This window comes from Lolium perenne, chromosome 3, assembly GCF_019359855.2.
Source record: "Lolium perenne isolate Kyuss_39 chromosome 3, Kyuss_2.0, whole genome shotgun sequence".
NCBI classification, from domain to species: domain Eukaryota; kingdom Viridiplantae; phylum Streptophyta; class Magnoliopsida; order Poales; family Poaceae; genus Lolium; species Lolium perenne.
This window is the reverse complement of record NC_067246.2, coordinates 260,238,668-260,264,169: the sequence shown is the minus strand read 5'-3', so window position 1 is coordinate 260,264,169 and position 25,502 is coordinate 260,238,668. Positions and strand designations below refer to the sequence as shown.

Here is a 25,502-nt window from a genome sequence, read left to right as displayed (position 1 = left end):
TGCATATTCGTCTTGTCTGAAGTAAGAGCGATCTACCACCTTATGGTTAAGCATGCATATTGTTAGAGAAGAACATTGGGCCGCTAACTAAAGCCATGATCCATGGTGGAAGTTTCAGTTTTGGACATATATCCTCAATCTCATATGAGAAAAATTATTAATTGTTGTTACATGCTTATGCATAAAAGAGGAGTCCATTATCTGTTGTCTATGTTGTCCCGGTATGGATGTCTAAGTTGAGAATAATCAATAGCGAGAAATCCAATGCGAGCTTTCTCCTTAGACCTTTGTACAGGCGGCATAGAGGTACCCCTTTGTGACACTTGGTTAAAACATGTGCATTGTGATGATCCGGTAGTCCAAGCTAATTAGGACAAGGTGCGGGCACTATTAGTATACTATGCATGAGGCTTGCAACTTGTAAGATATAATTTACATGATACATATGCTTTATTACTACCGTTGACAAAATTGTTTCATGTTTTCAAAATCAAAGCTCTAGCACAAATATAGCAATCGATGCTTTTCCTCTTTGAAGGACCATTCTTTTACTTTCAATGTTGAGTCAGTTCACCTATTTCTCTCCACCTCAAGAAGCAAACACTTGTGTGAACTGTGCATTGATTCCTACATACTTGCTTATTGCACTTATTATATTACTCTATGTTGACAATATCCATGAGATATACATGTTACAAGTTGAAAGCAACCGCTGAAACTTAATCTTCCTTTGTGTTGCTTCAATGCCTTTACTTTGAATTATTGCTTTATGAGTTAACTCTTATGCAAGACTTATTGCTGCTTGTCTTGAAGTGCTATTCATGAAAAGTCTTTGCTTTATGATTCACTTGTTTACTCATGTCATATACATTGTTTTGATCGCTGCATTCACTATATATGCTTTACAAATAGTATGATCAAGGTTATGATGGCATGTCACTCCAGAAATTCTCTGTGTTATCGTTTTACCTGCTCGGGACGAGCAGAACTAAGCTTGGGGATGCTGATACGTCTCCGACGTATCGATAATTTCTTATGTTCCATGCCACATTATTGATGTTATCTACATGTTTTATGCACACTTTATGTCATATTCGTGCATTTTCTGGAACTAACCTATTAACAAGATGCCGAAGTGCCGATTCTTTGTTTCTGCTGTTTTTGGTTTCAGAAATCCTAGTAATGAAATATTCTCGGAATTGGACGAAATCAACGCCCAGGGTCCTATTTTGCCACGAAGCTTCCAGAAGTCCGAAGAGGAGACGAAGTGGGGCCACGAGGGGGCAACACCCTAGGGCGGCGCGGCCCCCCCTTGGCCGCGCGGCCCTGTGGTGTGGGGCCCTCGTGCCGCCTCCTGACCTGCCCTTCCGCCTACTTAAAGCCTCCGTTGCGAAACCCCCGATGCGAGAGCCACGATACGGAAAACCTTCCGAGAGACGCCGCCGCCGATCCCATCTCGGGGGATCCAGGAGATCGCCTCCGGCACCCTGCCGGAGAGGGGAATCATCTCCCGGAGGACTCTACGCCGCCATGGTCGCCTCCGGAGTGATGAGTGAGTAGTCTACCCCTGGAATATGGGTCCATAGCAGTAGCTAGATGGTTGTCTTCTCCCCATTGTGCTATCATTGTCGGATCTTGTGAGCTGCCTAACATGATCAAGATCATCTATCTGTAATTCTATATGTTGCGTTTGTTGGGATCCGATGAATAGAGAATACTTGTTATGTTGATTATCAAAGTTATATCTATGTGTTGTTTATGATCTTGCATGCTCTCCGTTACTAGTAGATGCTCTGGCCAAGTAGATGCTTGTAACTCCAAGAGGGAGTATTTATGCTCGATAGTGGGTTCATGCCTACATTGACACCGGGACAAGGATGAGAAAGTTCTAAGGTTGTGTTGTGCTGTTGCCACTAGGGATAAAACATTGATGCTATGTCTAAGGATGTAGTTGTTGATTACATTACGCACCATACTTAATGCAATTGTCTGTTGCTTTGCAACTTAATACTGGAGGGGGTTCGGATGATAACCTGAAGGTGGACTTTTTAGGCATAGATGCAGTTGGATGGCGGTCTATGTACTTTGTCGTAATGCCCAATTAAATCTCACTATACTCATCATAATATGTATGTGCATGGTCATGCCCTCTTTATTTGTCAATTGCCCAACTGTAATTTGTTCACCCAACATGCTGTTTATCTTATGGGAGAGACACCTCTAGTGAACTGTGGACCCCGGTCCAATTCTCTATACTGAAATACAATCTACTGCAATACTTGTTCTACTGTTTTCTGCAAACAATCATCTTCCACACAATACGGTTAATCCTTTGTTACAGCAAGCCGGTGAGATTGACAACCTCACTGTTTCGTTCGGGCAAAGTACTTTGGTTGTGTTGTGCAGGTTCCACGTTGGCGCCGGAATCCCTGGTGTTGCGCCGCACTACATCCCGCCGCCATCAACCTTCAACGTGCTTCTTGACTCCTACTGGTTCGATTAAACCTTGGTTTCTTACTGAGGGAAACTTGCCGCTGTGCGCATCACACCTTCCTCTTGGGGTTCCCAACGGACGTGTCAACCACACGCATCACACAACAATGCAATAAAGTAAAGATAAGGAGAGGTTGCTACAGTAGTAACAACTTCCAAGACACAACAAAACAGTAGCAAAATAAAAACATGGGTTATCTCCCAAGAAGTGCTTTCTTTATAGCCATTAAGATGGGCTCAGCAATTTAATAATGCACTCGCAAGAAATAAGAGTTGAAGCAAAAGAGAGCATCAAAAGCAAATAAGAGACACTTTTAAGTCTAACCCATTTCCTATGAAAAGGAGTCTTGTAAATAAACAAGTCATGTAAGCATAATGCAATAAGCATTGGAAGGCAACACAAGCGCAACTTCAAGATTCTCAACATAAAGAGGGAAAACTTAATATTATTAAGATGCATATAACCATGTTTCCCTCTCTCATAATAACTTTCAGTAGCATCATGAACAAACTCAACAATATAACTATCACATGAAACATTCTTATTCACATGCATAAAAGTATCATTACTCTCCACATAAGCATAATCAATTTTATTAGTAATAGTGGGAGTAAAACTATCACAACCATCATTGTAATCATCATAAATTGCAGGCATGGTATAATCATAATAAACTTTATCCTCCATAGTAGGTGGCACCCAAATACCACTATCATTATAATCATCATAAATGAGAGGCAAAGTATCATCAAAGAAAATTTTCTCCTCAAAACTTGGGGGACTAAAAATATCACAACCAGCTTCCCCAAGCTTAAATTCTTCCATAGCATTAGCAATAATAGTGTTCAAAGAGTTCATGCTAATAACATTGCTACCACTATTTTGCAAACAAAGTTCCATGGATTTTTTAATTCTCTCTTCAAACACATCATGTCTTCAATATAAAGTTCATAAAGATCTCTAATTTTGTTGTTGTTTTCCATTATGCCGAACTAGTGAAAATAAAAACAAGAAACAAAAAGATGCAATTGCAGGATCTAAAGGAAATAGCTTCGAGCACTCACACACCGGCAACAGTGCTAGGAAATAGCTTAGTAGTCGGAGGATGTGAATACCTTTTACCTTACCTCCCCGGCAACGGCGCCAGAAAATAGCTTGATGTCTACGCACGCTTCTATTCCTGTAGATAGTGTTGGGCCTCCAAGAGCAGAGGTTTGTAGAACAGCAGCAAGTTTCCCTTAAGTGAATCACCCAAGGTTTATCGAACTCAGGGAGGTAGAGGTCAAAGATATCCCTCTCAAGCAACCCTGCAATTAAGATACAAGAAGTCTCTTGTGTCCCCAACACAGCTAATACACTTGTCAGATGTATAGGTGCACTAGTTCGGCGAAGAGATAGTAAAATGCAAGTGATATGGATGAATATGAGTGGTAATAACAATCTGAAATAAATATGGCAGCAAGTAAACATGCAGTAGAACAGTAAATAAACGGAGATTCGATATTTGGAAACAAGGCCTAGGGATCATACTTTCACCAGTGGACACTCTCAACAATGATCACATAAATAAATAACTTCTCTTCCTTTGTGCTACTTCAAATACTCTCTTGTTGGATAACAAACACCATTCATATTGTAGGGCTACAAGAGCACGCTCAAGCCGGAGTAAACAAGCTCCACAACGTTTGGAGTTCATATTAAAGTAACCTCTAGAGTGCATAATAGACCGTTGCAATTTAGACCGAGTACTAACATAGCATACACACTGTCAACAATAGCTATGAAAGGGGGAATAGATCACATCAATACTATCATAGTAATAGTTAACTTCATAATCTACAAGAGATTACAATCATAACCTACGCCAAGTACTACATGATGCACACACTGTCAACATTACATCATGGAGGAGGAATAGACTACTTTAATAACATCACTAGAGTAGCACATAGATTAATAGTGATACAAAGCTCATGATCACATAAAGATCACACCATGGGAGAGAGAGATGAACCACATAGCTACCGGTAGAGCCCTCAGCCTCGGAGGAGAACTACTCCCTCCTCATCATGGGAGACAGCAGCGGCGATGAAGATGGCGGTGGTGTCGATGGAGATGACTCTGGGGGCAATTCCCCGTCCCGGCGGCATGCCGAAACAGAGACTTCTATCCCCCGAAACTTGTCTTCGCGATGGCGGCGGCTACGGAACTCTTCGTGGAATATCGTTGGGTGTCATAGGGTTTTCGCGTCTGGGAGCATATATAGGCGAAAGGGCGGCGTCGGAGGGGCACCAGGGTGCCCTCACCACCTGGTGGCGCGGCCAGGGTTGGGCCCGCGCCCAGGTGTGGTGTGGGGCCCCCTGGCCCATCTTCGTCTCCCCTTCGGACTTCTGGAACCTTCCGTCGAATATAAGATCGTGGGCTTTTGTTTCGTCCAATTCCGAGAATATTTCCCGTGTAAGATTTCTGAAACCAAAAACAGCAGAAAACAGGAACTGACGCTTCGGCATCTTGTTAATAGGTTAGTTTCGGAAAATGCATAAAATCATTATAAAGTGTGAGCAAAACATGTAGGTATTGTCATAAAACTAGCATGGAACATCAGAAATTATAGATACGTTTGAGACGTATCAGTGATCTCCCGAGAAAACTGCCCACTAAAACCGTGCATTGCTCCTTAAGGATAAGGAGGGCACGTCAGAGTTATATCCATCACTCATGGTCAGCTAGGCCTTGGGTGAGAGTCTAATGAGTTTGTTGATCATGAGATAATTTGACAGCTAGCATCTATCTAAATAAAGTATAGTGGATACCTAACTTAAAAAAACAAGGGTTACCAGTTAGCTGCAAAACCTTATGTTGACAAGAATACGACCTCACACAAAGCAGAAAGACGGTACCGATCTTTTTGATAAATCTTAGGTAGCCTCGTGACCAGTCGACCAACTACAATTCGACCCGAGTTGTACCGAGATAAATCTCGTTAAGACAATGTCTTAATTCGTGTTGAATCATCAATATAACAAGTACATTAAAACTCATCTTAGCTCTGTAACTTGTGAGAGCTAGTTTAACACGTGAAGTTGTTATAAATGTGAACATCAAATTATATTTTGGCATCTAAATTATTTTCAGACGCCAGTGTACCTTTTGGGTTAATTTGCGCTGTTATCCGTTTCCCCATCTTTGCAAAGCACAAATCCTCGTGAGTCTCTCTTTTGTGCATACGTATATGGCTTCTTTATGTGTTAGAAGGAATAAAATGTCCGCTGAGCCCGCTTGATTCAGTTTGTGGAATTTTGTGCTGAGTTCTATTCTCTTGCTCCTTGAGTTATATTCTTACCAATTGCTCCATGCCATTGATTAAGTTTTGAAACTGTTTTCGTTTGCTAATTTGATTTAGAGTTTCCCGCACTACAATTTTGTTTAGCTTAGCATATGTAGTAAAAGTTAGACCTGTTAATATGATGTTCATTACTTCCGTTGGTAAAGGCGATGGTGCCGAAGACCCGGATTCGGTGGACAAAAGTGTAGACACACCTGTTTTTTTTTGCTACTTTTAAAATTGTAGAATAATTCTTACGTTAATACATTTGCAAAATTTAAAGGCGAAATATGAACATATATGGCCTTTCATTCAATCATTATTGTGTGATTTGAACATCTTATCATTTTCGTGTGAAAGAGCCGTTTATTTCCATGCATTTCAGCTCTGAGTTCTAATTGGAGCCGATGAGCTGATGAGTTGACACCATACCTTGGTTTGTGTCGTCGATGTTTGTAAAGCCATCCCATTTTTACTAGGACAGGAACACCGGAGAGATTAGCTGGAGGAAAAATGGACATTGAGGACTAATTAACATATTCTCCTGGAGATTACGGCCACGTGCTTGAACTGGATCGTGGCGGCTGCTTCTGGGCAGCCTGTACTTTCACAATCTGGGTCCGGTACATGAATTAAACGGACGTAAGTTTTTTTTTTTTTTTTGATAATGGAGGGAAGCTGTCATTGGCGGCTGTTGCGCTGACCGCTTCAGTACAGCTCGAACGAGAGCCCATGCGACGTGACGGGTTCATACTCAGTTACTCAGTCTTCTCATGGTACTGCCGTACTGGTGTACTGTACTATAGTATGAAGCAAGCCGTGTTGCGGCACATAAGGGTAGTCACTGTCCCTTAATGAATGAACCCATCATATCGTCACTGTCGCTATATGGGCTTGCCAGCGCGAGGCCGTCCACGCTGTACGGACGAAGGCCCATCCGTGCTTGAATCAATGGCAGCCGGCAGCCAGGTCACGTCTTTAAGACATAAACATGGTCACGGTGTCAGGTCCTAATCGGCGCCGTCCATCGCGCAGTTTACGCGTGATGGCGGGCAAGGAGACCAGGCAAGCAATCCAGGTCCAGGTTGTGCAGTCGTGGTCTCGTGGAAGTGCCTGGCCTGGGGTTGGAGCGATAATGCATATTGGCGACGGTGTCTGTTCAATTAGGCGGAGACCCACCACCTGGTCCAATTCCAGCTTCCTTGGTTGCATTGCAAGCGGAGAGATGAGATTGTGTCGGTTTCATGCTCTTTCTGTCATGTCATCGGTCATGGCAGAGTGATGAACTCGACCGATCAAGATCACATGGTAGTATGGTACAGGTAACTAGCATGTGCACGTGTCCTTGGGAACGGGGGCTAGATAAGACTTGCAGAGAGGATAAGTTTGGATGCTTGTTACGGCTTGCCAAATCACTGGTGCGGCTCGGCACGTTTGCTTGTTGATGTTTCGTTGGTTTGCTGGGCGATGGGGAACGTCACACATGGCCAGGTCCCGGCATGGCTATCAGAGTGGATAAGGAGAAGCACTGTCCTATCTTCACCTACGTGTTGGCCTCAGCACTCGCCAAATGCGGTGGTCGGAGACGCCACTAATTCACATGTCCTTGCTCGACGCAGCAACGCACGCGGTGGGCAGGGAGGGGAATTCGGAGGCTGTCGTCCCGTGCCGACGAACCCAAGCGTGCATGCCGCTTTCAGTCCACTTCGTAACTGACAAGACGGCGTTCAATCAAGGCATCAAGAGCTCGCTCGGCCTGTCGGTGCGTCGGTGCGTCCATCTTCACCGGCGGCGCGAGGCCAAAACACCGACGCACTTCTTTCCTGAAGTTGGATTTGAACTATTTTTCGAGCCAACCGTGATCTCACCGATTTCCCCGTAGCTAAAAGCATCCCCACTCGTTGGCAATCCCCACGTTCAAATCCGGCGAAATTTTCGTCCGGATTGGAGGAAGATTTGGCGTGGGGAGGAGTAGTTTCCCAGCCGCGTGCCCAGGCGAAGACGACTATGCGAGTTTGAAAAACGGAAACTTGATAAACTTCGGCTAAATTCGGGCAAATATAGACTAAATTTAATGATATTTAGACTAAAACGGGCGGAGTTAATACATAGAGGCCGAATTCGACTATATTTCGAATTCGGCTAGGGGAATTCAAATGCTAATTTTAAAACACGGCGCTCTACATGCCCAAACGGCGGTAGAACACCGTGTAGTCGTCGCCGCCGTCGTCGGAGCCGTCGTCCTCGACCTTCGGCACCTTCGGCGGCGCGCGGCGGCTCTTGCCCTGGCCGCGTCTCCACCCCGGGGATGGCTTGTACCATTCGTCGTCCGAGGACTCGAGGTCGACGACGGGGCAACGACGCCGGATGGAGGCGTCGCAGACGGCGGTAGCGCGCGGCGTCGTCGGCGGCGGTTGGAGCGGCGCGCGGCGAGTTGGCGTGCGGCGGCCGGTGTCCATCGGCCGCCGCCGCTGCTCCGCCTCCTCGCGCTCCCACTCGCGCTGGACCACGCCGGGCGGCGTCCTCGGGGAGGGTGTTGTCGGCGGGCACCGGGTCGTTGAGCGACACAGCGATCGCCTCCGCCACGGCGGCGTCCTCCGCGCGCTTCGCCTCCTCTCGGCGAGCCTGTTTGCGGCGGCGGCCGCGGCGTCCTCCTTTTCGCCGCCTTCCTCTTCCGCCCGTGCGGGAGGGTTGGTCGCGGATGACGAGGGCGCCGCTGCTGCGCCCTACGGTCGGCGGCGGAGACGCCGGCTCCTTCTTGACGCGCACCGGCGTCGAAGGCGACGTCGCCTCCTCCCTCTTCACCGGCGCCAAGGATGACCTCGGCGCCGATCCGGAAGACGACGAGCTGGCAGCCATGCGCCGTGGCTGCTAGACGTTTCCCCGGCGGCGGCTCGCCGATGCCCTCGATGGAGGGGACATCGTGAGCACCGGGAAGTTTCCGCCCTCGATGTGATCGAGGACGGCCTCGAGTGTCCGGCCCGGCGCGCTCCACCAACGTCGGCGGCCCGCGGCGTTGTTGCGCGGAGGCGGAGGCGGCGGGCCGTCGTAGGAGGCGAGCTCCCGCTCCCACCGCCGCAGGAAGTACGAGTTCCACGCCGTGTAGTTGTCGGGGTGGTGGCGTGGCTCGGCGCGCTCCTCATCCGTCAAGGTCATCCGCGCCTCCTCGATGGCGACGTCGAGGGCGTGGCCATGAGGCGGCGGCGGGATTGGTACGCCGCCAGCACTAAGCCGCCACCCGCCGCCGGGAGGCCTCGTGTCCGGCGGGCAGGGGTACCCCGCCTGGTGGAGGAGGTGCCCCTCCCACGCGTGGAGCGACCGACGGGGGAAGCCGTTGTTGGCTGCGTCGTCGTCGTCGTAGAACGCCATCGGGAGAGCAGAGGGAGAGTGGAGGGAGAGTGGAGCACGGGGTACGCCTCTCGGCGAGCGGACCGGCGTATATAGGCGTGGCTGGCGCTGGTGATTAATGCCGCGTGGAATGCGACGCGTCCGCGGCGAGCTGACCGGCGGCAGCCTTTAGTGCGCGCGGAAGACGACGACATTAACTCGCCGCGTGGCCGGCGAATGCAGACCGGCGGCAGGCTTTTATAGCGCGCGGAAGACGATGCGATGAGGACGACGATTGGTTTCTCTCGCCGACAAGTTGGGGCCACCAGACGCGCGGGAAGTTTCCTCGGTGTTTCCCGCGCTTTCGTTTCGTCCGGAGTCCCCGAGCGCTCCCTGGGGGACCAGGGATGGCGTGGGATCGCCGGATGAATTTAGGCCCAAATCCGGACAAAAACGAGGAACCGGGGACGCGACTGAACCAAATTACGCCGTCCGGATGGAAAAAACGTCGTTCGGGGGCCTCGTCGGAGAGACGAGTGGAGATGCTCTAACCAGCGTCCCGCGGTCTCACCCTCATCAACGGAAGCCTTCTTATATAAGGAGTTACCCGAAGAAACACCCGAGACCATGTGGATACGGTCTCTTCTTCGGATAAACACAGGGGACATCGGCCCGCTACACAGGGACAACTAGCTTGAAAAAGTAGATACCAATTTGATTTAGAGTGGAATTTTCAGCATGCTTATGAAAATTTGTTTTGAGTTCTGTTATGTTAAATCTTTATATATTTTTACCAATTCTTCCGCATGCTTAATTAACTTGCGCAAATGAAATATAAAAATAATCAAATTTCAATTAGAGGGTTGTGTACTACAATTTCCTAAGTTTAGTGGACGTAGTACTCTCTCCGTCTCATGAAACTTATTGAAGATTTAACTAAATATGGAGAAATCTACATACTAAATAGTGTCAAGAAACATTCAAATTTTGACAAATTCACTAGTGGAGGCAGGCATTCAGTCCCGGCCCGTAACGGGCTCTAGTCCCGATTTTCCAACCAGGACAATACATGTGAGACTGAAGGTCTCGGCCTAGTTACCTGCCGGGATAAATGGCCCTCCACGTGGTCGCGATAGAGGGTTTGGGCTAAAAAACTTTTAGTCCCGGCTCGTAATCCCAACCGGGACTAACTATTATTTTCAATAATTATGTTTTTAATTTTTCTAATTTCTTTTCTCTACTTTTTTTTTCTTTTTTCTTTGTCCTAATTGTTTGAATTGTTACTCTATTATTTGGACCATTTTTAATACTAATTACACTTAATATATAGTTAAACTGTAGACTTGATCATCACTTCTCGGTCGGTCACCCATCCGCACACTACTCCACCCTCATGACGCTTAACTCCTCGGTTCTTTTCTGTTGCGCTCCCGTAAATGTGATTGTACCTTCTTGTAAATAATATATGTATTATTCATATAATATAGCCAAATAATTAATATCTTCAAATATGTAAATTGCCATTGGACATATAATATATGCTTTATTATTAGAAAATGTGAGGAATTTGAATATGAAATAATTATGTTTTTATTCATTTTTAATTATTATTATCAAATAATATATGCATTATTCATATAATATGGCCAAATAATTAATATCTTCAAATATGTAAACTGCGGAGATGTAAAATACACAAGGAAATATGTCGCTAGTTCATACACACATATAGTTCGATATATCTTGTTCGGTTGCAGCGTGATGGTGGAGCGCTGGATGCAGCGTGATGGTGATGGAGGTGGATGTGGAGGAGGCGGCATGGAGTGAATGCAGAGATGTAAAATACACAAGAAAATATGTCGCTAGTTCATACACATAGTTCGATATATATTGAAAGACACATAGTTCGATATATATTGAAGACGATTTATAGAAAGACACATACTTCATACACATAGTTCTTTAAATGTTGAGACGATCAACATGGATATTGTAGCCAACTAGCTGCTAATAACTCCTAGCCATCTCGAAGCCCAGATGAGCGTCCATCGCGGCATAGCGCACTTGCTCGTAGCTTAATGGAACATTGGCCCACCCAAATATGAGTTCATCTTCTTTTTCTTGCGCGGTGTCTTTCTTCTTGTACTTCTTCCTCTTCTTCTTCTCTAGATTTGTCCCAATGATAGAATTCGCTAGATCATATAGACTCAAAATGTGATTACTTGTGAGATTCGGGAGTATTTTCTGGAAGTCGTACGCGGAAGTAATATAAATACCGTACGGACTCATCATCTCCACATCCTTGCCGATAGCCGCGCCGCAGGATCTAATGGTCCTGTCCTGTAAGAACTCCCTGAGAACTTGTGGTACTTCATCAGCATGACAAATCTGCAATACCAAATTCTCAGACGCCACCGAGAGTTGAAGGACGGCGGTGCGCTGATCACCCTCGCGAGGGTTGGTGAACTCGCAATCCAAGCCGACACACTTGATTGGTGCGTTGTCGAGGTAGTCCCTCTTCACGGCGCGGATCCACTTCTCCACCCTTCTTGCACGGAGAGCGACCGTGACCTTGAATGATATCCCTTCCGCCATAAGGTGGTGCACCCGAGTTCGAGGAGTCGGGTCGCGCGCGAGGTGCTCCATTGAATCCGAAACATCGACGAAGAGGAGAGTTTTTTTTTGCAATGGTGGAGGAGATAAGATGGAAGAATGTTGTGTGTGGAAATGGTGGAGAAGATGAGCATATAAAGGAATGGAAGATGAAGATGACCAGGGCCGGCCACGGGTGATCAATTCCCGTGGTTAGCCGCGCCGATGTCGGCGGCTCAGATTTCCGCGTGACGCTCGATTTCGACGCAGGCCAGTAATGGAGACGCAACGAGCTTCCGCGGGAACGAAGCGTTTGACTTTAGGTCCTGGCGCGTGTCACTAACCGGGACTAAAGGGGGTACCACAGGCGCAGCGTGCCGCAAAACCCTTTAGTCCCGGTTTGGGATACAAATCGGGACATAATGGGTCGTAACGAACCGGAACCTATGGATACCGTACGATTGGGTGGATTCGGGGCGATGTGGCCAAGCTTTTGGTCCCGGCCCAGGACACGGCCGAGACCAAAGGGGCCTGACGAAAGGCCTGTTTTCTACTAGTGAGACGGAGGGGTGGTAAAGTTACTACATTTTAATTTGGTGTTCTTTACTTCCGTTGGTAAATGTGGTGGTGCCAATTCCTTTGAAGTTCAAGATTTATTCCTTGGAGCAACTTGATAAGAGAATCGTGCAACTAAAAGAGCCGTACTATTTTCATGCGGTTTCATCTATCGTTTCGAATTGAAACTCAGCCGATCAGTGCCACCGTTATTTAAAACCATCTTCTCCTTGATGGTCAGATGTGTCGACATTGGTAAAGCCATGTATTTTACGACAGGAACACCGGAGAGATTAGCATGGAAAGAAAGGGGCATTGGGCGCTAATTAGCTTTATTTCGGAGATTACCACCACGACCACGTACTTGAACTAAAGCGTGGTGGCTGCTTTTCTGTAGCACAAGTACTTCCGCGTCTTTCCTAAAGAACAAGTTGCATGGGTGGTCCGGGCGTTGGAGATCGAAGGTAACGTGGTTTCAGATAAACTTCCTTGCCTCCTTGGACTTGTGTCGTCCGAAAGGCTCGGGCAAAAAGGCTTGTAAGCAAAGACGTTTATCATCTCTCTGCTGAAAATGGCGAGTGAAAAGAATCTGGGCTCTAGGGTACTACTCCGTATCAAGTTGGGCCGATGAAATTCCGTGCTGCTCTCTGCAACATTCCGGCGCATAAATTTTGCCGCAGCGAACGGGAGGAAAGCTTCATGCATGGGGATGAACTGATCGTACCGTACCGTCACGCTGTCGCTATGTATGGGCTTGCCAACGCGGCGCCGTCCACGGGCAAAGCCACGGTCACGGTCGCTCTCCGACCCTTCTTGCACGCCACCCGACACACTTGATTGGTGCGTTGTCGAGGTAGTCCCTCTTCACGGCGCCGATCCACTTCTTCACCCTGTAATAGTACTTCAATCAATTGGCGGCCGGGTGGTTGGTTCTGTACCTGCTCATTCCAATAATATAGCGGTGATGGTATAAGCGATATCTTACCTCATTTATGATATACGTATAAGATGTATAATAGTTGGGCTAAAAATGCACTACTTTATCAACACATGGCCCACTATTTAGTCTCACAAAGTCTTTCAGGAAAGACGCGTCTTGTAGATGACTATTGCATTAGAGCCCACCCACCTTCTCTCTCTTCTTCTCTCTCCTCCAACTAAGCACATATATTATATTTAAATCCTTATAGCCCGCTGACTAAGCCATATTGTACTTGCTCTCAGTGTTCCTCCTTCCGCTGTCCGTTAGTTTCTGTTCTGAGAGGAGTTCATGAGGTTGTAAATGTTTCCAATCTGATTAGGGCGAGTTTCTAACCAAGGAAAGCTTTCTGGTTTGGTCGTGAAGAAGATTGGGTCTTGCTGTGTGCCGATTATCAGTGTGTGCAGGTACGGTCATGAGAGGAGATTGGTTTTTCTCTCGGAAACAAAAAAGAAATGTCTGCTGCCAAGCCACATGATCCGAGATTTAGGCTGTGCTTTGATCATGCTTTTGGCGCAAGGGCAGAAGGTCTTATCGGTGGACTGTTCCTCTGGAATAATGATACAGTAGTCACAGTTAAATCCATTAGCATGACACACATTGATGCTAAACTCCAGAATGCTTTGACACATAGGAGAGGGAGTGGAGATTTATAGGCTTTTATAGGGAGCCTACAAGAGCTAGGAGGAACCGAGGAAGAGGAGTTGAGACCTTCTAAAATACCTCCGAGGAGAGTTCAATACACCTTGGTTATGTGCAGGTGATCTCAGTGAGGTGATGGATGCTTCAGAGTAGATAGGAGATGATGATAGGGGGGAGGGGAACGTGTTATGGAAATTTTTGATAAATTTTTGTTCATCATATTTAGACCACTGAGTCTGATCATTGTGCCAGTCTGGTTAAAATTCACCGATCGGACTGGTTGCAAGAGGATGTTGATATATTGAAAATTTATCCATAAATTTTCGTGAATATCATATGATATGTGTAGGATATGAACTTTGGTGATTATAATTCAGGCACCATGTTCGTGGTCTCATGTCTTAATCAACGCGGTCTATTGTGTAGCATGCGCCTCTGCGCGTGATGGACATGTCGTAAGCTAGGAAAAATCAAGCATGAGTGTGCAGCCGCCGTCGTACCTATGGATGGAGTGATGAAGCATGGTGACGGTAACAGTTAAATTAGTCGGAGACCTCAAGGTATGGGTATATGTAAACCCAAACCCTCCCCAACCACTACTCCAAAGAACAAACACACACTCTAGTTTTGTACAATACCACCATTTAGTTCATCACTTGGCCGTAACTTACGACAAAAGGAGCATAAATCCAATAATAGAATGCATTAGGCCAGCTTGAGGTCTCCACAATGCGCCTCGCCGACACACATGTCCATCGGCCGTCGAGGTTTTGTTCGTTTGCAAGCACCGGCAATAGGGCTGGGATGGTGATATTGCTAGCCATAGATGGTATGTTGTGCCAGTTGGATGAAGGCGTTACGAAAGCCCGTGATGTCACGCGTGTGGGTGTGGAGGGGAATGTCGACGTTATTTTCCTAAGTTGATGGACCCACGCTTGTGCCTGCCGCTTTTGGTGCATTTGGTATGTGTGAGACAATGTAATTCATTGGGATACTTCTACCAAGATAAACCCAATATAAACATTATTTGCTACACCGCATATTCGATACTTCTACCAAGATAGTTACTGACAAAATATATATGCGGACACATACACGAACACACATATATAAATAGACACTACATCCCGTGAAAGTGTCATAAGTTAATATGATAAAAGATTTGATTTTGTTTGAATTGTTTCTCATATTTAAGTAGATTAGTGTCAAAGAACCCATGTCCTCTTATGCCCAATTTACAAAGTAAAGTAAAAGGGCAACGTAATTTTAATTGTGGGATAATATTTACGTTTAACACATCACTATTGTATGTCATAAACAGTAAACATGAGAGCTACATAACATGTAACACCATAATAAATAATAACTAGCAACTTTACTGTGGGGTTCATTATGCTCGTTAAAAAGTAAGACTATACTATTGAAACGTGTAGTTTGATATACACAAATGATAAAAAGTACAAAACTTCAGTACAAATACACATGAGGCCAAAACATGGAAGTGATCTCCAGAGGAGATTTAACACATGAACACATGAGGCATGAATTGCTCTTCAATGGTTGAGCTTGCAACTCGGAATTTTCTCCAGTGGCGACGCTGTAGCCAGGGACTGAGTTGATAATTGGAGGAGGGTTCGTGGATCATGATGGGTTTTGGCAGCTACCTAAATAAAATATGGTGAACAACAATCTTGAATAAAAAAGAGGATTGACACTTATATGCCACGCAAATCCGACGCCTAGATCATTCCGTTTTTAGTTGCAACTAGCAAGGTGGCCCTCGCAAATGCCAGAGCAACATCTTTTCACTCGTTAGTTATTTTTGCCAACTATCTCATTCATTATTTTTTAATCATGTATATTCATATTATGTCAATATAAGATATGATATGATTTTGTAACCACCAAAGATATCTTGCAAATAAAAATTACAATTGCACGGAAGATACACACTCATGTATGCGTATGCATAGCCCACACTATAGCCTGGTGTGCGTATATTGGGACCATGTTTTGTTATTTTGTTCAAATTTTGACTATCAATTATTAGTTTTCAAATTTTAATTAACAACATTGATGTACTTCGAGTCTTTGTATATACACACTCATGTACGTGTAGCAGGTGGTATATAGTGGCAGAAATATATTCGAACCATGTCCTAGTATTTTATACAGTTTTCAAAATCTAGGTTTTAATTTTAAATTTTAAATTTTAAATTTTACTTAGCAATATTGATGTATTTGGAGCATTTGTATATACATGCTCATGTACGAGTAACCGCTAGTGTACGCTCGCATTAATATATTCGGACCATGTCTTTTAATTTTAATATAGATGTACCTAGCATGGATATATTGACTGTGTATTTTAATTAGAAATCTAGATGTATTCTGAGTATTTCTATATACACGCTCATGTATGCGCAGATGGCAATATACCCTGGTGTGAATATATTCAAACCATGTCCTACTACTTTTTACTATTTTCAAAATTTGGTTTCAAATTCTATATTTTAAATTTTAATTAGCAATATAGATGTACTTCAAATATTTTTATATACAGGCTCATCTTGGCGTGAGTATATTCGGACCGTGTCCTATTAATTTGTACAGTTTTCATAATTTGCGTATCAATTTTTAGATTTTAAATTTTAATTAACAATATAGATATATTTGGAGTATTTGTATAAGCATCCTCATGTACACGTAGCCGGCAGCATAGCCTTTCCTAAATATATTTAGACGGTGTCCTTGTATTTTGTACTGTGTTAAAATTTTGGTATCATTTTTAGATTTCAAATTTTATTTAGCAAGATTAGAGTATTTTGAGGATTGGTATATAGACACTCATGTAGGCCTAGCCGGCTTGGAGTGAATATATTCGGACCTCATTTAGCTATTAAAATAATTTTAAGTCTATATCTAGATAAAATTGAGTCAATTAATTTGGATCCAAGTGAGTATATAATAGATAGGTTTCCACTATAAATATTGCATTTTGAATATCCTGCAATTGAGTGCAACTTCCATATATAAATTTTGTGATCCAAATTGTATATCAGTCTAAACTATATGTATTTGAAAATAATTTGAACATGTATTCTAGACATAAAGGCTATATTTTTATATTTTAAAATTTAATTATAAATATAGATGTACTTCAAATATTTTTATATACATGCTCCGCTTGGCGCGAATATATTCGGACCGTGTCCTATTGTTTTGTATAGTTTTTATAATTTGCGTATCAACTTTTAGATTTTAAATTTTAATTAAAAACATAGATATATTTGGAGTATTTGTGTAAGCATGCGCATGTACACGTAGCCGATAGTATATCCTTTCCTAAATATATTTCGACGGTGTCCTTGTATTTTGTACCTGTGTTAAAATTTTGGTATCATTTTTATATTTCATAGTTTATTTAGCAAGATTAATGTATTCTGAGCATTTGTATATACACACTCATATATGCATAGCCGGCTTGGAGTGAATATATTCGAACCGCATTTTGCTATTAAAATAATTTTAAGTCTTTATCTAAATAAAGTTGAGTCAATTAATTTTGATTCAATGGAGTATATAATAGATAGGTTTCCACTATGAATATTGCATTTTGAATATCTTGCAACTGAGTGCAACTTCCATATATAAATTTGATGATCCAAATTGTATATCAGTCCAAACTATATGTAGTTGAAAATAATTTGTACATGCATGATAGACATAAAGGCTATATTTTCTGGTTTTGTAATCATGCTAGATATGCACATAGAAACTTATGACAGATTTTAGTAAAACGTGTTGTAAAAAAACGTGTTGTTTTGATAAAGTTTAGCCAGACTCCACGCCATTAATAAATATGCAAACTAATCCTTGTAGAACATGCCATCTATTGGATTTATTGGAAGGCACCTAACAAACTTAAGTTGTTTCATGTTTCAGGCCACGTGATGATGTCAGCTGTGACGTTATTTTTGTTTGCTTGGACTATTGAACCGAATGTTGTCTTGCACTTTGTTTGGCCGCACATGACGGGATACATGGTCCAGATTCAGGATTCCTATGTGCTGTTCGTACCAACTCCATCGTGCCGGTGCATATATTTTGTACGTTTTATTTTAAATCTCTACCGTTGGTATCTACTGTTAACATTAATTTAAGGGATTAGATTATTTAGTATATGTGAATTAACGTGGTGTCTCTATTTTAGACCTCCGTATTGTGCTTTTAGTATATAATAGATAGATAGATTTGTATGTGCTCAAAAAGATTCCCACAAGCTTTAATTGATCTAAACGTAATTATAATACTAGTCGAATACTCAACTGAGATCTAACTTAATTTCCAGTCTATTTAAGAGTTGGTGAAACAATAAACTACTAACCCACCCTAACTAGCTTTACTCTCTTTGGGAGACAACGAGTGACTTCTAATAAACATACCCTAGGAGATTACGAACACGTGCTTGAACTAGAGCGCGGCGGCTGCTTTTGCTACGTACCAACTAAAGATGCAAGTGGCGTGGTACTGGGAAGCCCGTGTCCCGATTATTTTTTGCATCGGGACTAAAGGGGACTAAGCGGGATATTAGTAAGCGGGAGACATGAGTCTCGTAGGTCCCATCTATTATGCTGTCCCATCAAACACCAGATGAAGTATTCGACTAGTGCTACCTCCATACCGGATTAATGGGCAATTACGTATTTCAAGAAAGAAGTTTAAGCATAAATTTGATCAACAAAATATGAGATATATGCTACAAAAATTATACCGTTGGATTCGTATTCAAAAAATGTTTCCAATAATATAATTTTTGTGATATATATCTTATATTTCGTTGACTAAATTAGTAGTCAAACTTGTTTCTCGAAGTGCGTATTTACCCATTAATCCGGTATGGAGGGAGAGTTTGACGCTGCCAGATTTAATCGTGCATGCACGGTCCCCGAAACCTAGTCTCGCGGTTACAATCGGGATTAACACGGGATCCTGGCTCTCATCGCAGGACGTGATGCATGGTTGGCTGCAGTCCCATCCCCTTGCATCGTTAGAGCGTCTCCACTCCGTCCCCAATGGGCATAAAAAGCAAAACTGAGAGAGAAAACGTCCCCAACCGCTGTCCCGTATAAACATATTTTGCACCAGGTTAAATTTTCTTTTTCCGGCGCTCCCAAGCCAACCCCAACCATAGGGAGGCAGCCTGGGACGTTGGCTAACACCTTGCCCAACAAAAATAGGCAATGTATCCTACGAGACCACTAAAATGCCAAAATGAGGGCGACCCCTCTATACGAGCAAACGCCGGATCTAGTATTGGGGTTTGAGTGGAGATGCTGGTAGTACCAAGTGCATTCGCCTCTCTCGCCTAGGGTAGAAAAGGTTTGCTTGCATGGTCCGTGGAGATTTCGAAGCTAGTTTGGGTTCAGAGAAACTTTTTTGCACCATCGATGTGTTTGTCATCGGTCGAGCAAAAGCACCGGTAACCCCGAAACTATCGAGTGAAAATATATTATAGTGTTACCGATAAAATTCTGTGATGGTCTTGTCAAATTCCGGCACATAAATTTTGGCGCAGCGGAAGCTTGGTGGGGCGGGCGGTGGGTAGCTAGTGTTGGTGGCTTGTGCGCTGACCGATTCACTACAGCCATGCGACATGACACAGGCTATACGCCCGTCGGGGGTCTTAACATGAGCCGTGTTGTATTGTGCGGCACATAAATGAACCCATTACTCCGTCACGATCACGATCACTTCATTATGGGTTCGCCGACGTGAAGCCGTCCATGGGCGAAGTCGCGGCTGGGCTGGCGGCGTAATAAAGGCAGCATGGTCGCGGTCTCAGGTCCTAATCAGCGCCGTTCATCGCGCAAAGGCTTTGCCCGTGATGGACGGACGTACGACGAGCGGCGAGCCGGCCGGTCGGCCGAGCGGTTTCACTGTAGCTCCTCGAGTCTGACCCGGTGCGTAAGTGCGTTGTATCATTGGTCTGGTTGCTCGGAGATGAGATGAGACTGTGTTGGCTTTACGCTCTTCTTTCGTCCTTGGTAACTATGTGCGGCCAAGTGATGAGCTAGCATGTTGGTTTGTCGAGGATTCGTTGGTTTGCTGGGCGACGGGGATGGCCAGGTCCGGGTCCTGGCACGCCCATCAGCAGTGGGCGGGGAGGGGAATGTGCCAATGTGGTTTGCTGCATACCGTCTTTTTTCACCAATTGCGGCGGTCGGAGGCGCCATTATCATTGCCTCTCATGCAGTCGCCGGCTATTGCCACAGCGCGCGGGGCAGTGGCTTCTTCTAGTGAGCCATCGAGCATATAGGCCGGCCCAACATGCTGGGATGTTTTTTTTTTTTTTTTTTTGAGCAAAACATGCTGGGATGGCAATGTCGCTTGGGACGGATGATGATCGATGATGTTGCGATCCACACATGTAGGCCGTGCAGTTTCATGGATGTGTTGCGGCAGCCCGTGATGGCGCGTGCGAGGGTGTGGGGGACGGCAACGTGGATGGGACCGCTGTCGTCCCGAGTTGAGGCACCTGTGTGCATGCCGCTTTCGGTGCATTTCATATCTCACTCACCACACATCGCACGATCAAGCCTCAAGGCATCAACAGATCGACTTGTCGCCCCGTTACCAGTCGTCGTGGGCAACAAATCGACCAGGAAACCCGTAAAGATAGGAAGTGGCTAATTCTCAATTTCAGTCCAATGAGTATTATTTTAATTTTCAGTCAATTATAACCCACACTGCAAATCACGACTATCATAAATCACGAAGCAACTACAATTCTCTAGATTATTATTTTTCCTATTGTAACTTCGCTTGCAATAGAAAATATGTCTGTTGCAATCTATTACTACCCCCGTTCCATTTTAGTTGACGTGAGGGAGACAAGACAATGATCAAACAATAGTTTAGATTGAAATCAATTAAATCGGAACATAGGGAGTAACTAGCAACTCATAGCTGCACTTGTCACGATGCAATCAGATGGTGTATTATTTAACTGAGCAATAGGTTAATTCTCAGCTGCGAAGAGATAGCAAAACCGCTAAGGAAATCCCAGAACACCAACATTTGCAGGAAGAGAAGAGGTACGCGATATATAAACCCACATAAAACTACGGCACTCAATCAACCGTGTCACAACACCGCAATCGCCAAAGCGGAGTTGTATGAGATACATGGAGTTTTATCCTAATTTAACAAGACCGTCAATTAATTTGTTGATTTGGGTCGGATGAAGTATTGAAGTTTGAAGAAAAATATAGCCTTTGTATGTTCAAGTTTATGTTTTGCTATCGTCCTGTTTAATCTTAGTAGTATGTATACAAGGTTATAGATTGTGTAGAAACTATTGGAGCAAATTTAATAGTATAGCCTAGGCCATCTTGTGTCTGTTGTTAAGACGCTACTTGGGTCGGAACGTCAGATCAGCATTGTTAAAGTTCCCCGTTCTGAAAATATTGCTAGTGATACTTTAGCTAGGTACAGTAGAATCAATGATATAAGTGATGCTTGGATTGGTTCTTGGCCAATGAGTTATTAAACCTTATATTTAGGGATTATCATAATCATATTTAAGTAATGCAATTCTTTTTCCCCGCAAAAAAGGTTTAAAAGTATAGCCTACCAAGTGACTGTAGGTCATTGTTATGTTATATATAGTTAATTTATTTGTCTCTCTCCCCCATATTGGCAAAAATGCAACGTAAGTAGGTTATAACCCCACTATTGTAATTTTCATTGGGGATTTCAACTACTCTGTCAGTCTGTCTGTCCCCCAAAGAATGTCACTGGTATGTCTAAATTCAAATGTATCTATATATTTGGACATATACATCTGAATTAAGATAAATTTGGGGCATCCTTTTTAGGATAAATAGTGTCTAGGACTTGTATATTGTCCCTCTGACTTTCTTATGACCATAATTATTCAAATTTTTGTTTACTTGTAGGTACATTTTTAAAGACTCGCGGACAAGGTATATCAACATACTCCCTCCGTTCCTTTCTATAGTGCCTATAGATTTTTGGCATTTGTTTCAGAATATAAGGTTTTAGCTTAGATTTTTTTCAATTACCCCCTCCCCGTTCAGCTTCCAAATCGTTCAGCTCCCAAATGTGTTATGGTAAGTTAGGAAGATATGGATTTCCCAAATTTTACGTTGATCTCAAATCGTTCAGCTAGGGGTCTTGTGTAAAAAATACTCTTGCGCTAATTTCCTTGCCAAAAAACTATAGGCACTATAGAATGGAAGGGAGGGAGTATTATATAGCTGGCAATTTCCCAAGAGGATCACTCAATCATGGTGAGTGAGTATCCTCCACGACTTAATTTCCCCCTATACGCTTGGATGGATCTTGTAATGTTTGTTTGCCTATTGCTCATCGGACTCTACATTTATATAGAAAATATATAGAAACCATATGCTTACTACTCATCGGACTCTAAATTTATAGAAAATAGAAACCAGGACAAACATATTTGCAACACTGCATATATTGGATACTTCTACCAAGATATTTAATGACAAAAAAATATATGCAAAATACATACACAAACACACATATATAAATAGACACTATTTCATGTGGGGGTGTCACAAATTAATCCGACAAAAGGTTTGCTCTTGTTTCGATTTTCTCTCATCTTTAAGGGGATTAGTTTGAAAGAATCTGTTATGCCCAATTTCAAAAGGAAAGTAAAAGGCAATGTACGTTTAGCATGTCACTATTTTATGTCGTAATGGTAAACATTAGAACTACATAACAACTAACACTAGAATTAATAACTAGTAACTTTATTATGGGGCTCATTATGCTTGCTAAAAAAATTAAACCATATTATTGAAAACGATAATTTGTTATAAATTGGTCATAAAAATTACAAAACTTTAATATAAATACACATTGACACAATATGGAGGAAAATTCCCATTCTACCGAATCCTTGGGACGAAAATTAACTACCCTCGACTCGTGGAAGGAAATCCCTGTCTCTCGCGCTCAGTCAATTTCGTTCCACATATCCTCCTAAATGGACATGCAACATTTGCATGGGTTCTCAGAATGTCAAGGATATTTCACCCATGGCCCATCTTCTCTAGGATTATGTGCCCTAGAAGCCGAACAAAGCGGGAGGGTTGTGCGCGGCTCGGAGTTGCCTATCTAGTGATGAGTCAGCTAGGGTTTTGGGTGAACGTATGAGGTGGGCTTGTGAAATGTTGCGGGTTTTGGCAGATAACTAAATAAAGTATGGTAGACACCTACCTTAGAAAAGGGAGGGTTGACAGTTACGAGTAAAAAACATATGCTAAAAAAAGACCCGTCACAAACCGGAAAGACAATACCGGCACTGGTAGAAAAACAGGCTTCCGTCCAGCCCCATTAGTCGCGAAACTATAGGAACCGCGACTAATGGAGTCTTTAGTCGCGGTTCGGGAGGCGAACCGCGACCAAAGGCCTGGGCCCAGGGCGCTCGGTGGCCAGCTGGTGCACGTGAGGGGCTTTAGTCGCGGTTGGCCGGCCAGGCCAACCGGGACTAAAGGCCCATCCCTATAAAAGGGCCTCAGCTCACAGCACTTAGCCATTTGGTGCCACTTCTCTTCACAAGCTTCACAAAGGGGTGTAGGTTTGCTTTTGGTTCCTCTTATGCACACAAGGTGTTTGATAAAATGCCCCAAGAGCATGAAACAAACATGATATGAAGTGTTGGAGCCACACTTGAGCTTCCTTATTTATTTTTTCCTCCTCAATCGCGGTTAGCAACTTGAACCTTTCATGTGTCATTGATAAAATATGCATGTGTGTAGTTCATTGTTTAATTTATATTGTTTGTAGCTAGTTAGTTTAACAAATGCATGATGGTTAATTATATATTTTATATTATAATAATGTAGATGAATCGGCAATGGATGTACGGTAACCGACTCTCCGGCGAGTTCACTACGGGTTTGAAAGATTTCCTCGTAGTGGCTAATGCGAACAAGCAGGGGGGTTTTGTTATCTGTCCATGTGTTAACTGTAAGAATCAGAAGGGTTACTCTTCCTCAAGAGATGTTCACATGCACCTGCTTCGGCACGGTTTCATGCCAAGCTATAATTGTTGGACCAAGCATGGAGAAAGAGGGGTTATAATGGAAGAAGATGAAGAAGGGGATGATTTCATCGATGATAGCTATCTTGGTCATTTCGGTGATACTTTCATGGAGGATGCTGAAGGTGAAGGGGAAGGTGAAGGGGAAGGTGAAGAAGAGGCACGTGATGATCCCGTTGATGATCTTGGTCGGACCATTGCTGATGCACGGAGACGCTGCGAAACTGAAAAGGAGAGGGAGAATTTGGATCGCATGTTAGAGGATCACAGAAAGGCGCTGTACCCCGGATGCGATGATGGTCTGAAAAAGCTGGGCTGCACACTGGATTTGCTGAAATGGAAGGCACAGGCAGGTGTAGCTGACTCGGCATTTGAAAACTTGCTGAAAATATTGAAGAATATGTTTCCAAAGAATAACGAGTTGCCCGCCAGTACGTACGAAGCAAAGAAGGTTGTCTGCCCTCTAGGTTTAGAGGTTACGAAGATACATGCATGCATCAACGACTGCATCCTCTACCGCGGTGAATACGAGAATTTGAATGAATGCCCGGTATGCACTGCATTGTGTTATAAGATCAGAGGCGATGACCCTGGTGACGATGTTGAGGGCCAGAAACCCAGGAAGAGGGTTTCCGCCAAGGCGATGTGGTATGCTCCTATAATACCACGGTTGAAACGTCTGTTCGGGAACAAAGAGCATGCCAAGTTGTTGCGATGGCACAAAGAGGACCGTAAGTCGGACGGGGAGTTGAGACACCCCGCAGATGGAACGCAATGGAGAAAGATCGACAGAGAGTTCAAAGATTTTGCAGCTGACGCAAGGAACATAAGATTTGGTCTCAGTCGAGATGGCATGAATCCTTTTGGCGAGCAGAGCTCCAGCCATAGCACCTGGCCCGTGACTCTATGCATCTACAACCTTCCTCCTTGGTTGTGCATGAAGCGGAAGTTCATTATGATGCCAGTGCTCATCCAAGGTCCGAAGCAACCCGGCAACGACATCGATGTGTACCTAAGTCCATTAGTTGATGAACTTTTACAGCTGTGGGGCAGACCTGGTGTCCGTGTGTGGGATGAGCACAAAGAAGAGGAATTTGACCTACGAGCGTTGCTTTTCGTAACCATCAACGATTGGCCTGCTCTTAGTAACCTTTCGGGACTGTCAAATAAGGGATACAATGCATGCACGCACTGCTTACATGAGACTGAAAGTGTACATTTGCCAAATTGTAAGAAGAACGTGTACCTTGGGCATCGTCGATTTCTTCCAAAAATTCATCCAAAGAAGAAAGAAAGGCAAGCATTACAACGGCAAGGCAGATCACCGGCCGAAGCCTGCGGAACACACTTGGTGCTGAGGTATTTGATATGGTCAAGGATTTGAAAGTCATCTTTGGAAAGGGTCTGGCGGACAATCGGTTCCGAAGGGAGGCGGGCACGCACCCATGTGGAAGAAGAAATCTATATTCTGGGAGCTAGAATATTG

General features: G+C 44.0%; 1 protein-coding gene across 1 annotated transcript; it reads right to left on the bottom strand.

The window, feature by feature from the left end:
* Positions 1-11,153: 11,153 nt before the first annotated feature.
* LOC127340145 (3'-5' exonuclease-like) lies at positions 11,154-11,792 on the bottom strand. Its single transcript, XM_051365922.1, has one exon. It carries the CDS (start codon positions 11,790-11,792, stop codon positions 11,154-11,156), a length of 639 nt encoding a protein of 212 aa, XP_051221882.1.
* Between the last annotated feature and the right edge of the window lie 13,710 nt (positions 11,793-25,502).

Coding starts and splice junctions, on each gene's coding strand:
- LOC127340145 (XM_051365922.1), bottom strand. CDS start 11,792: ATGGAGCACCTCGCGCGCGACCCGACTCCTCGAACTCGGGTGCACCAC.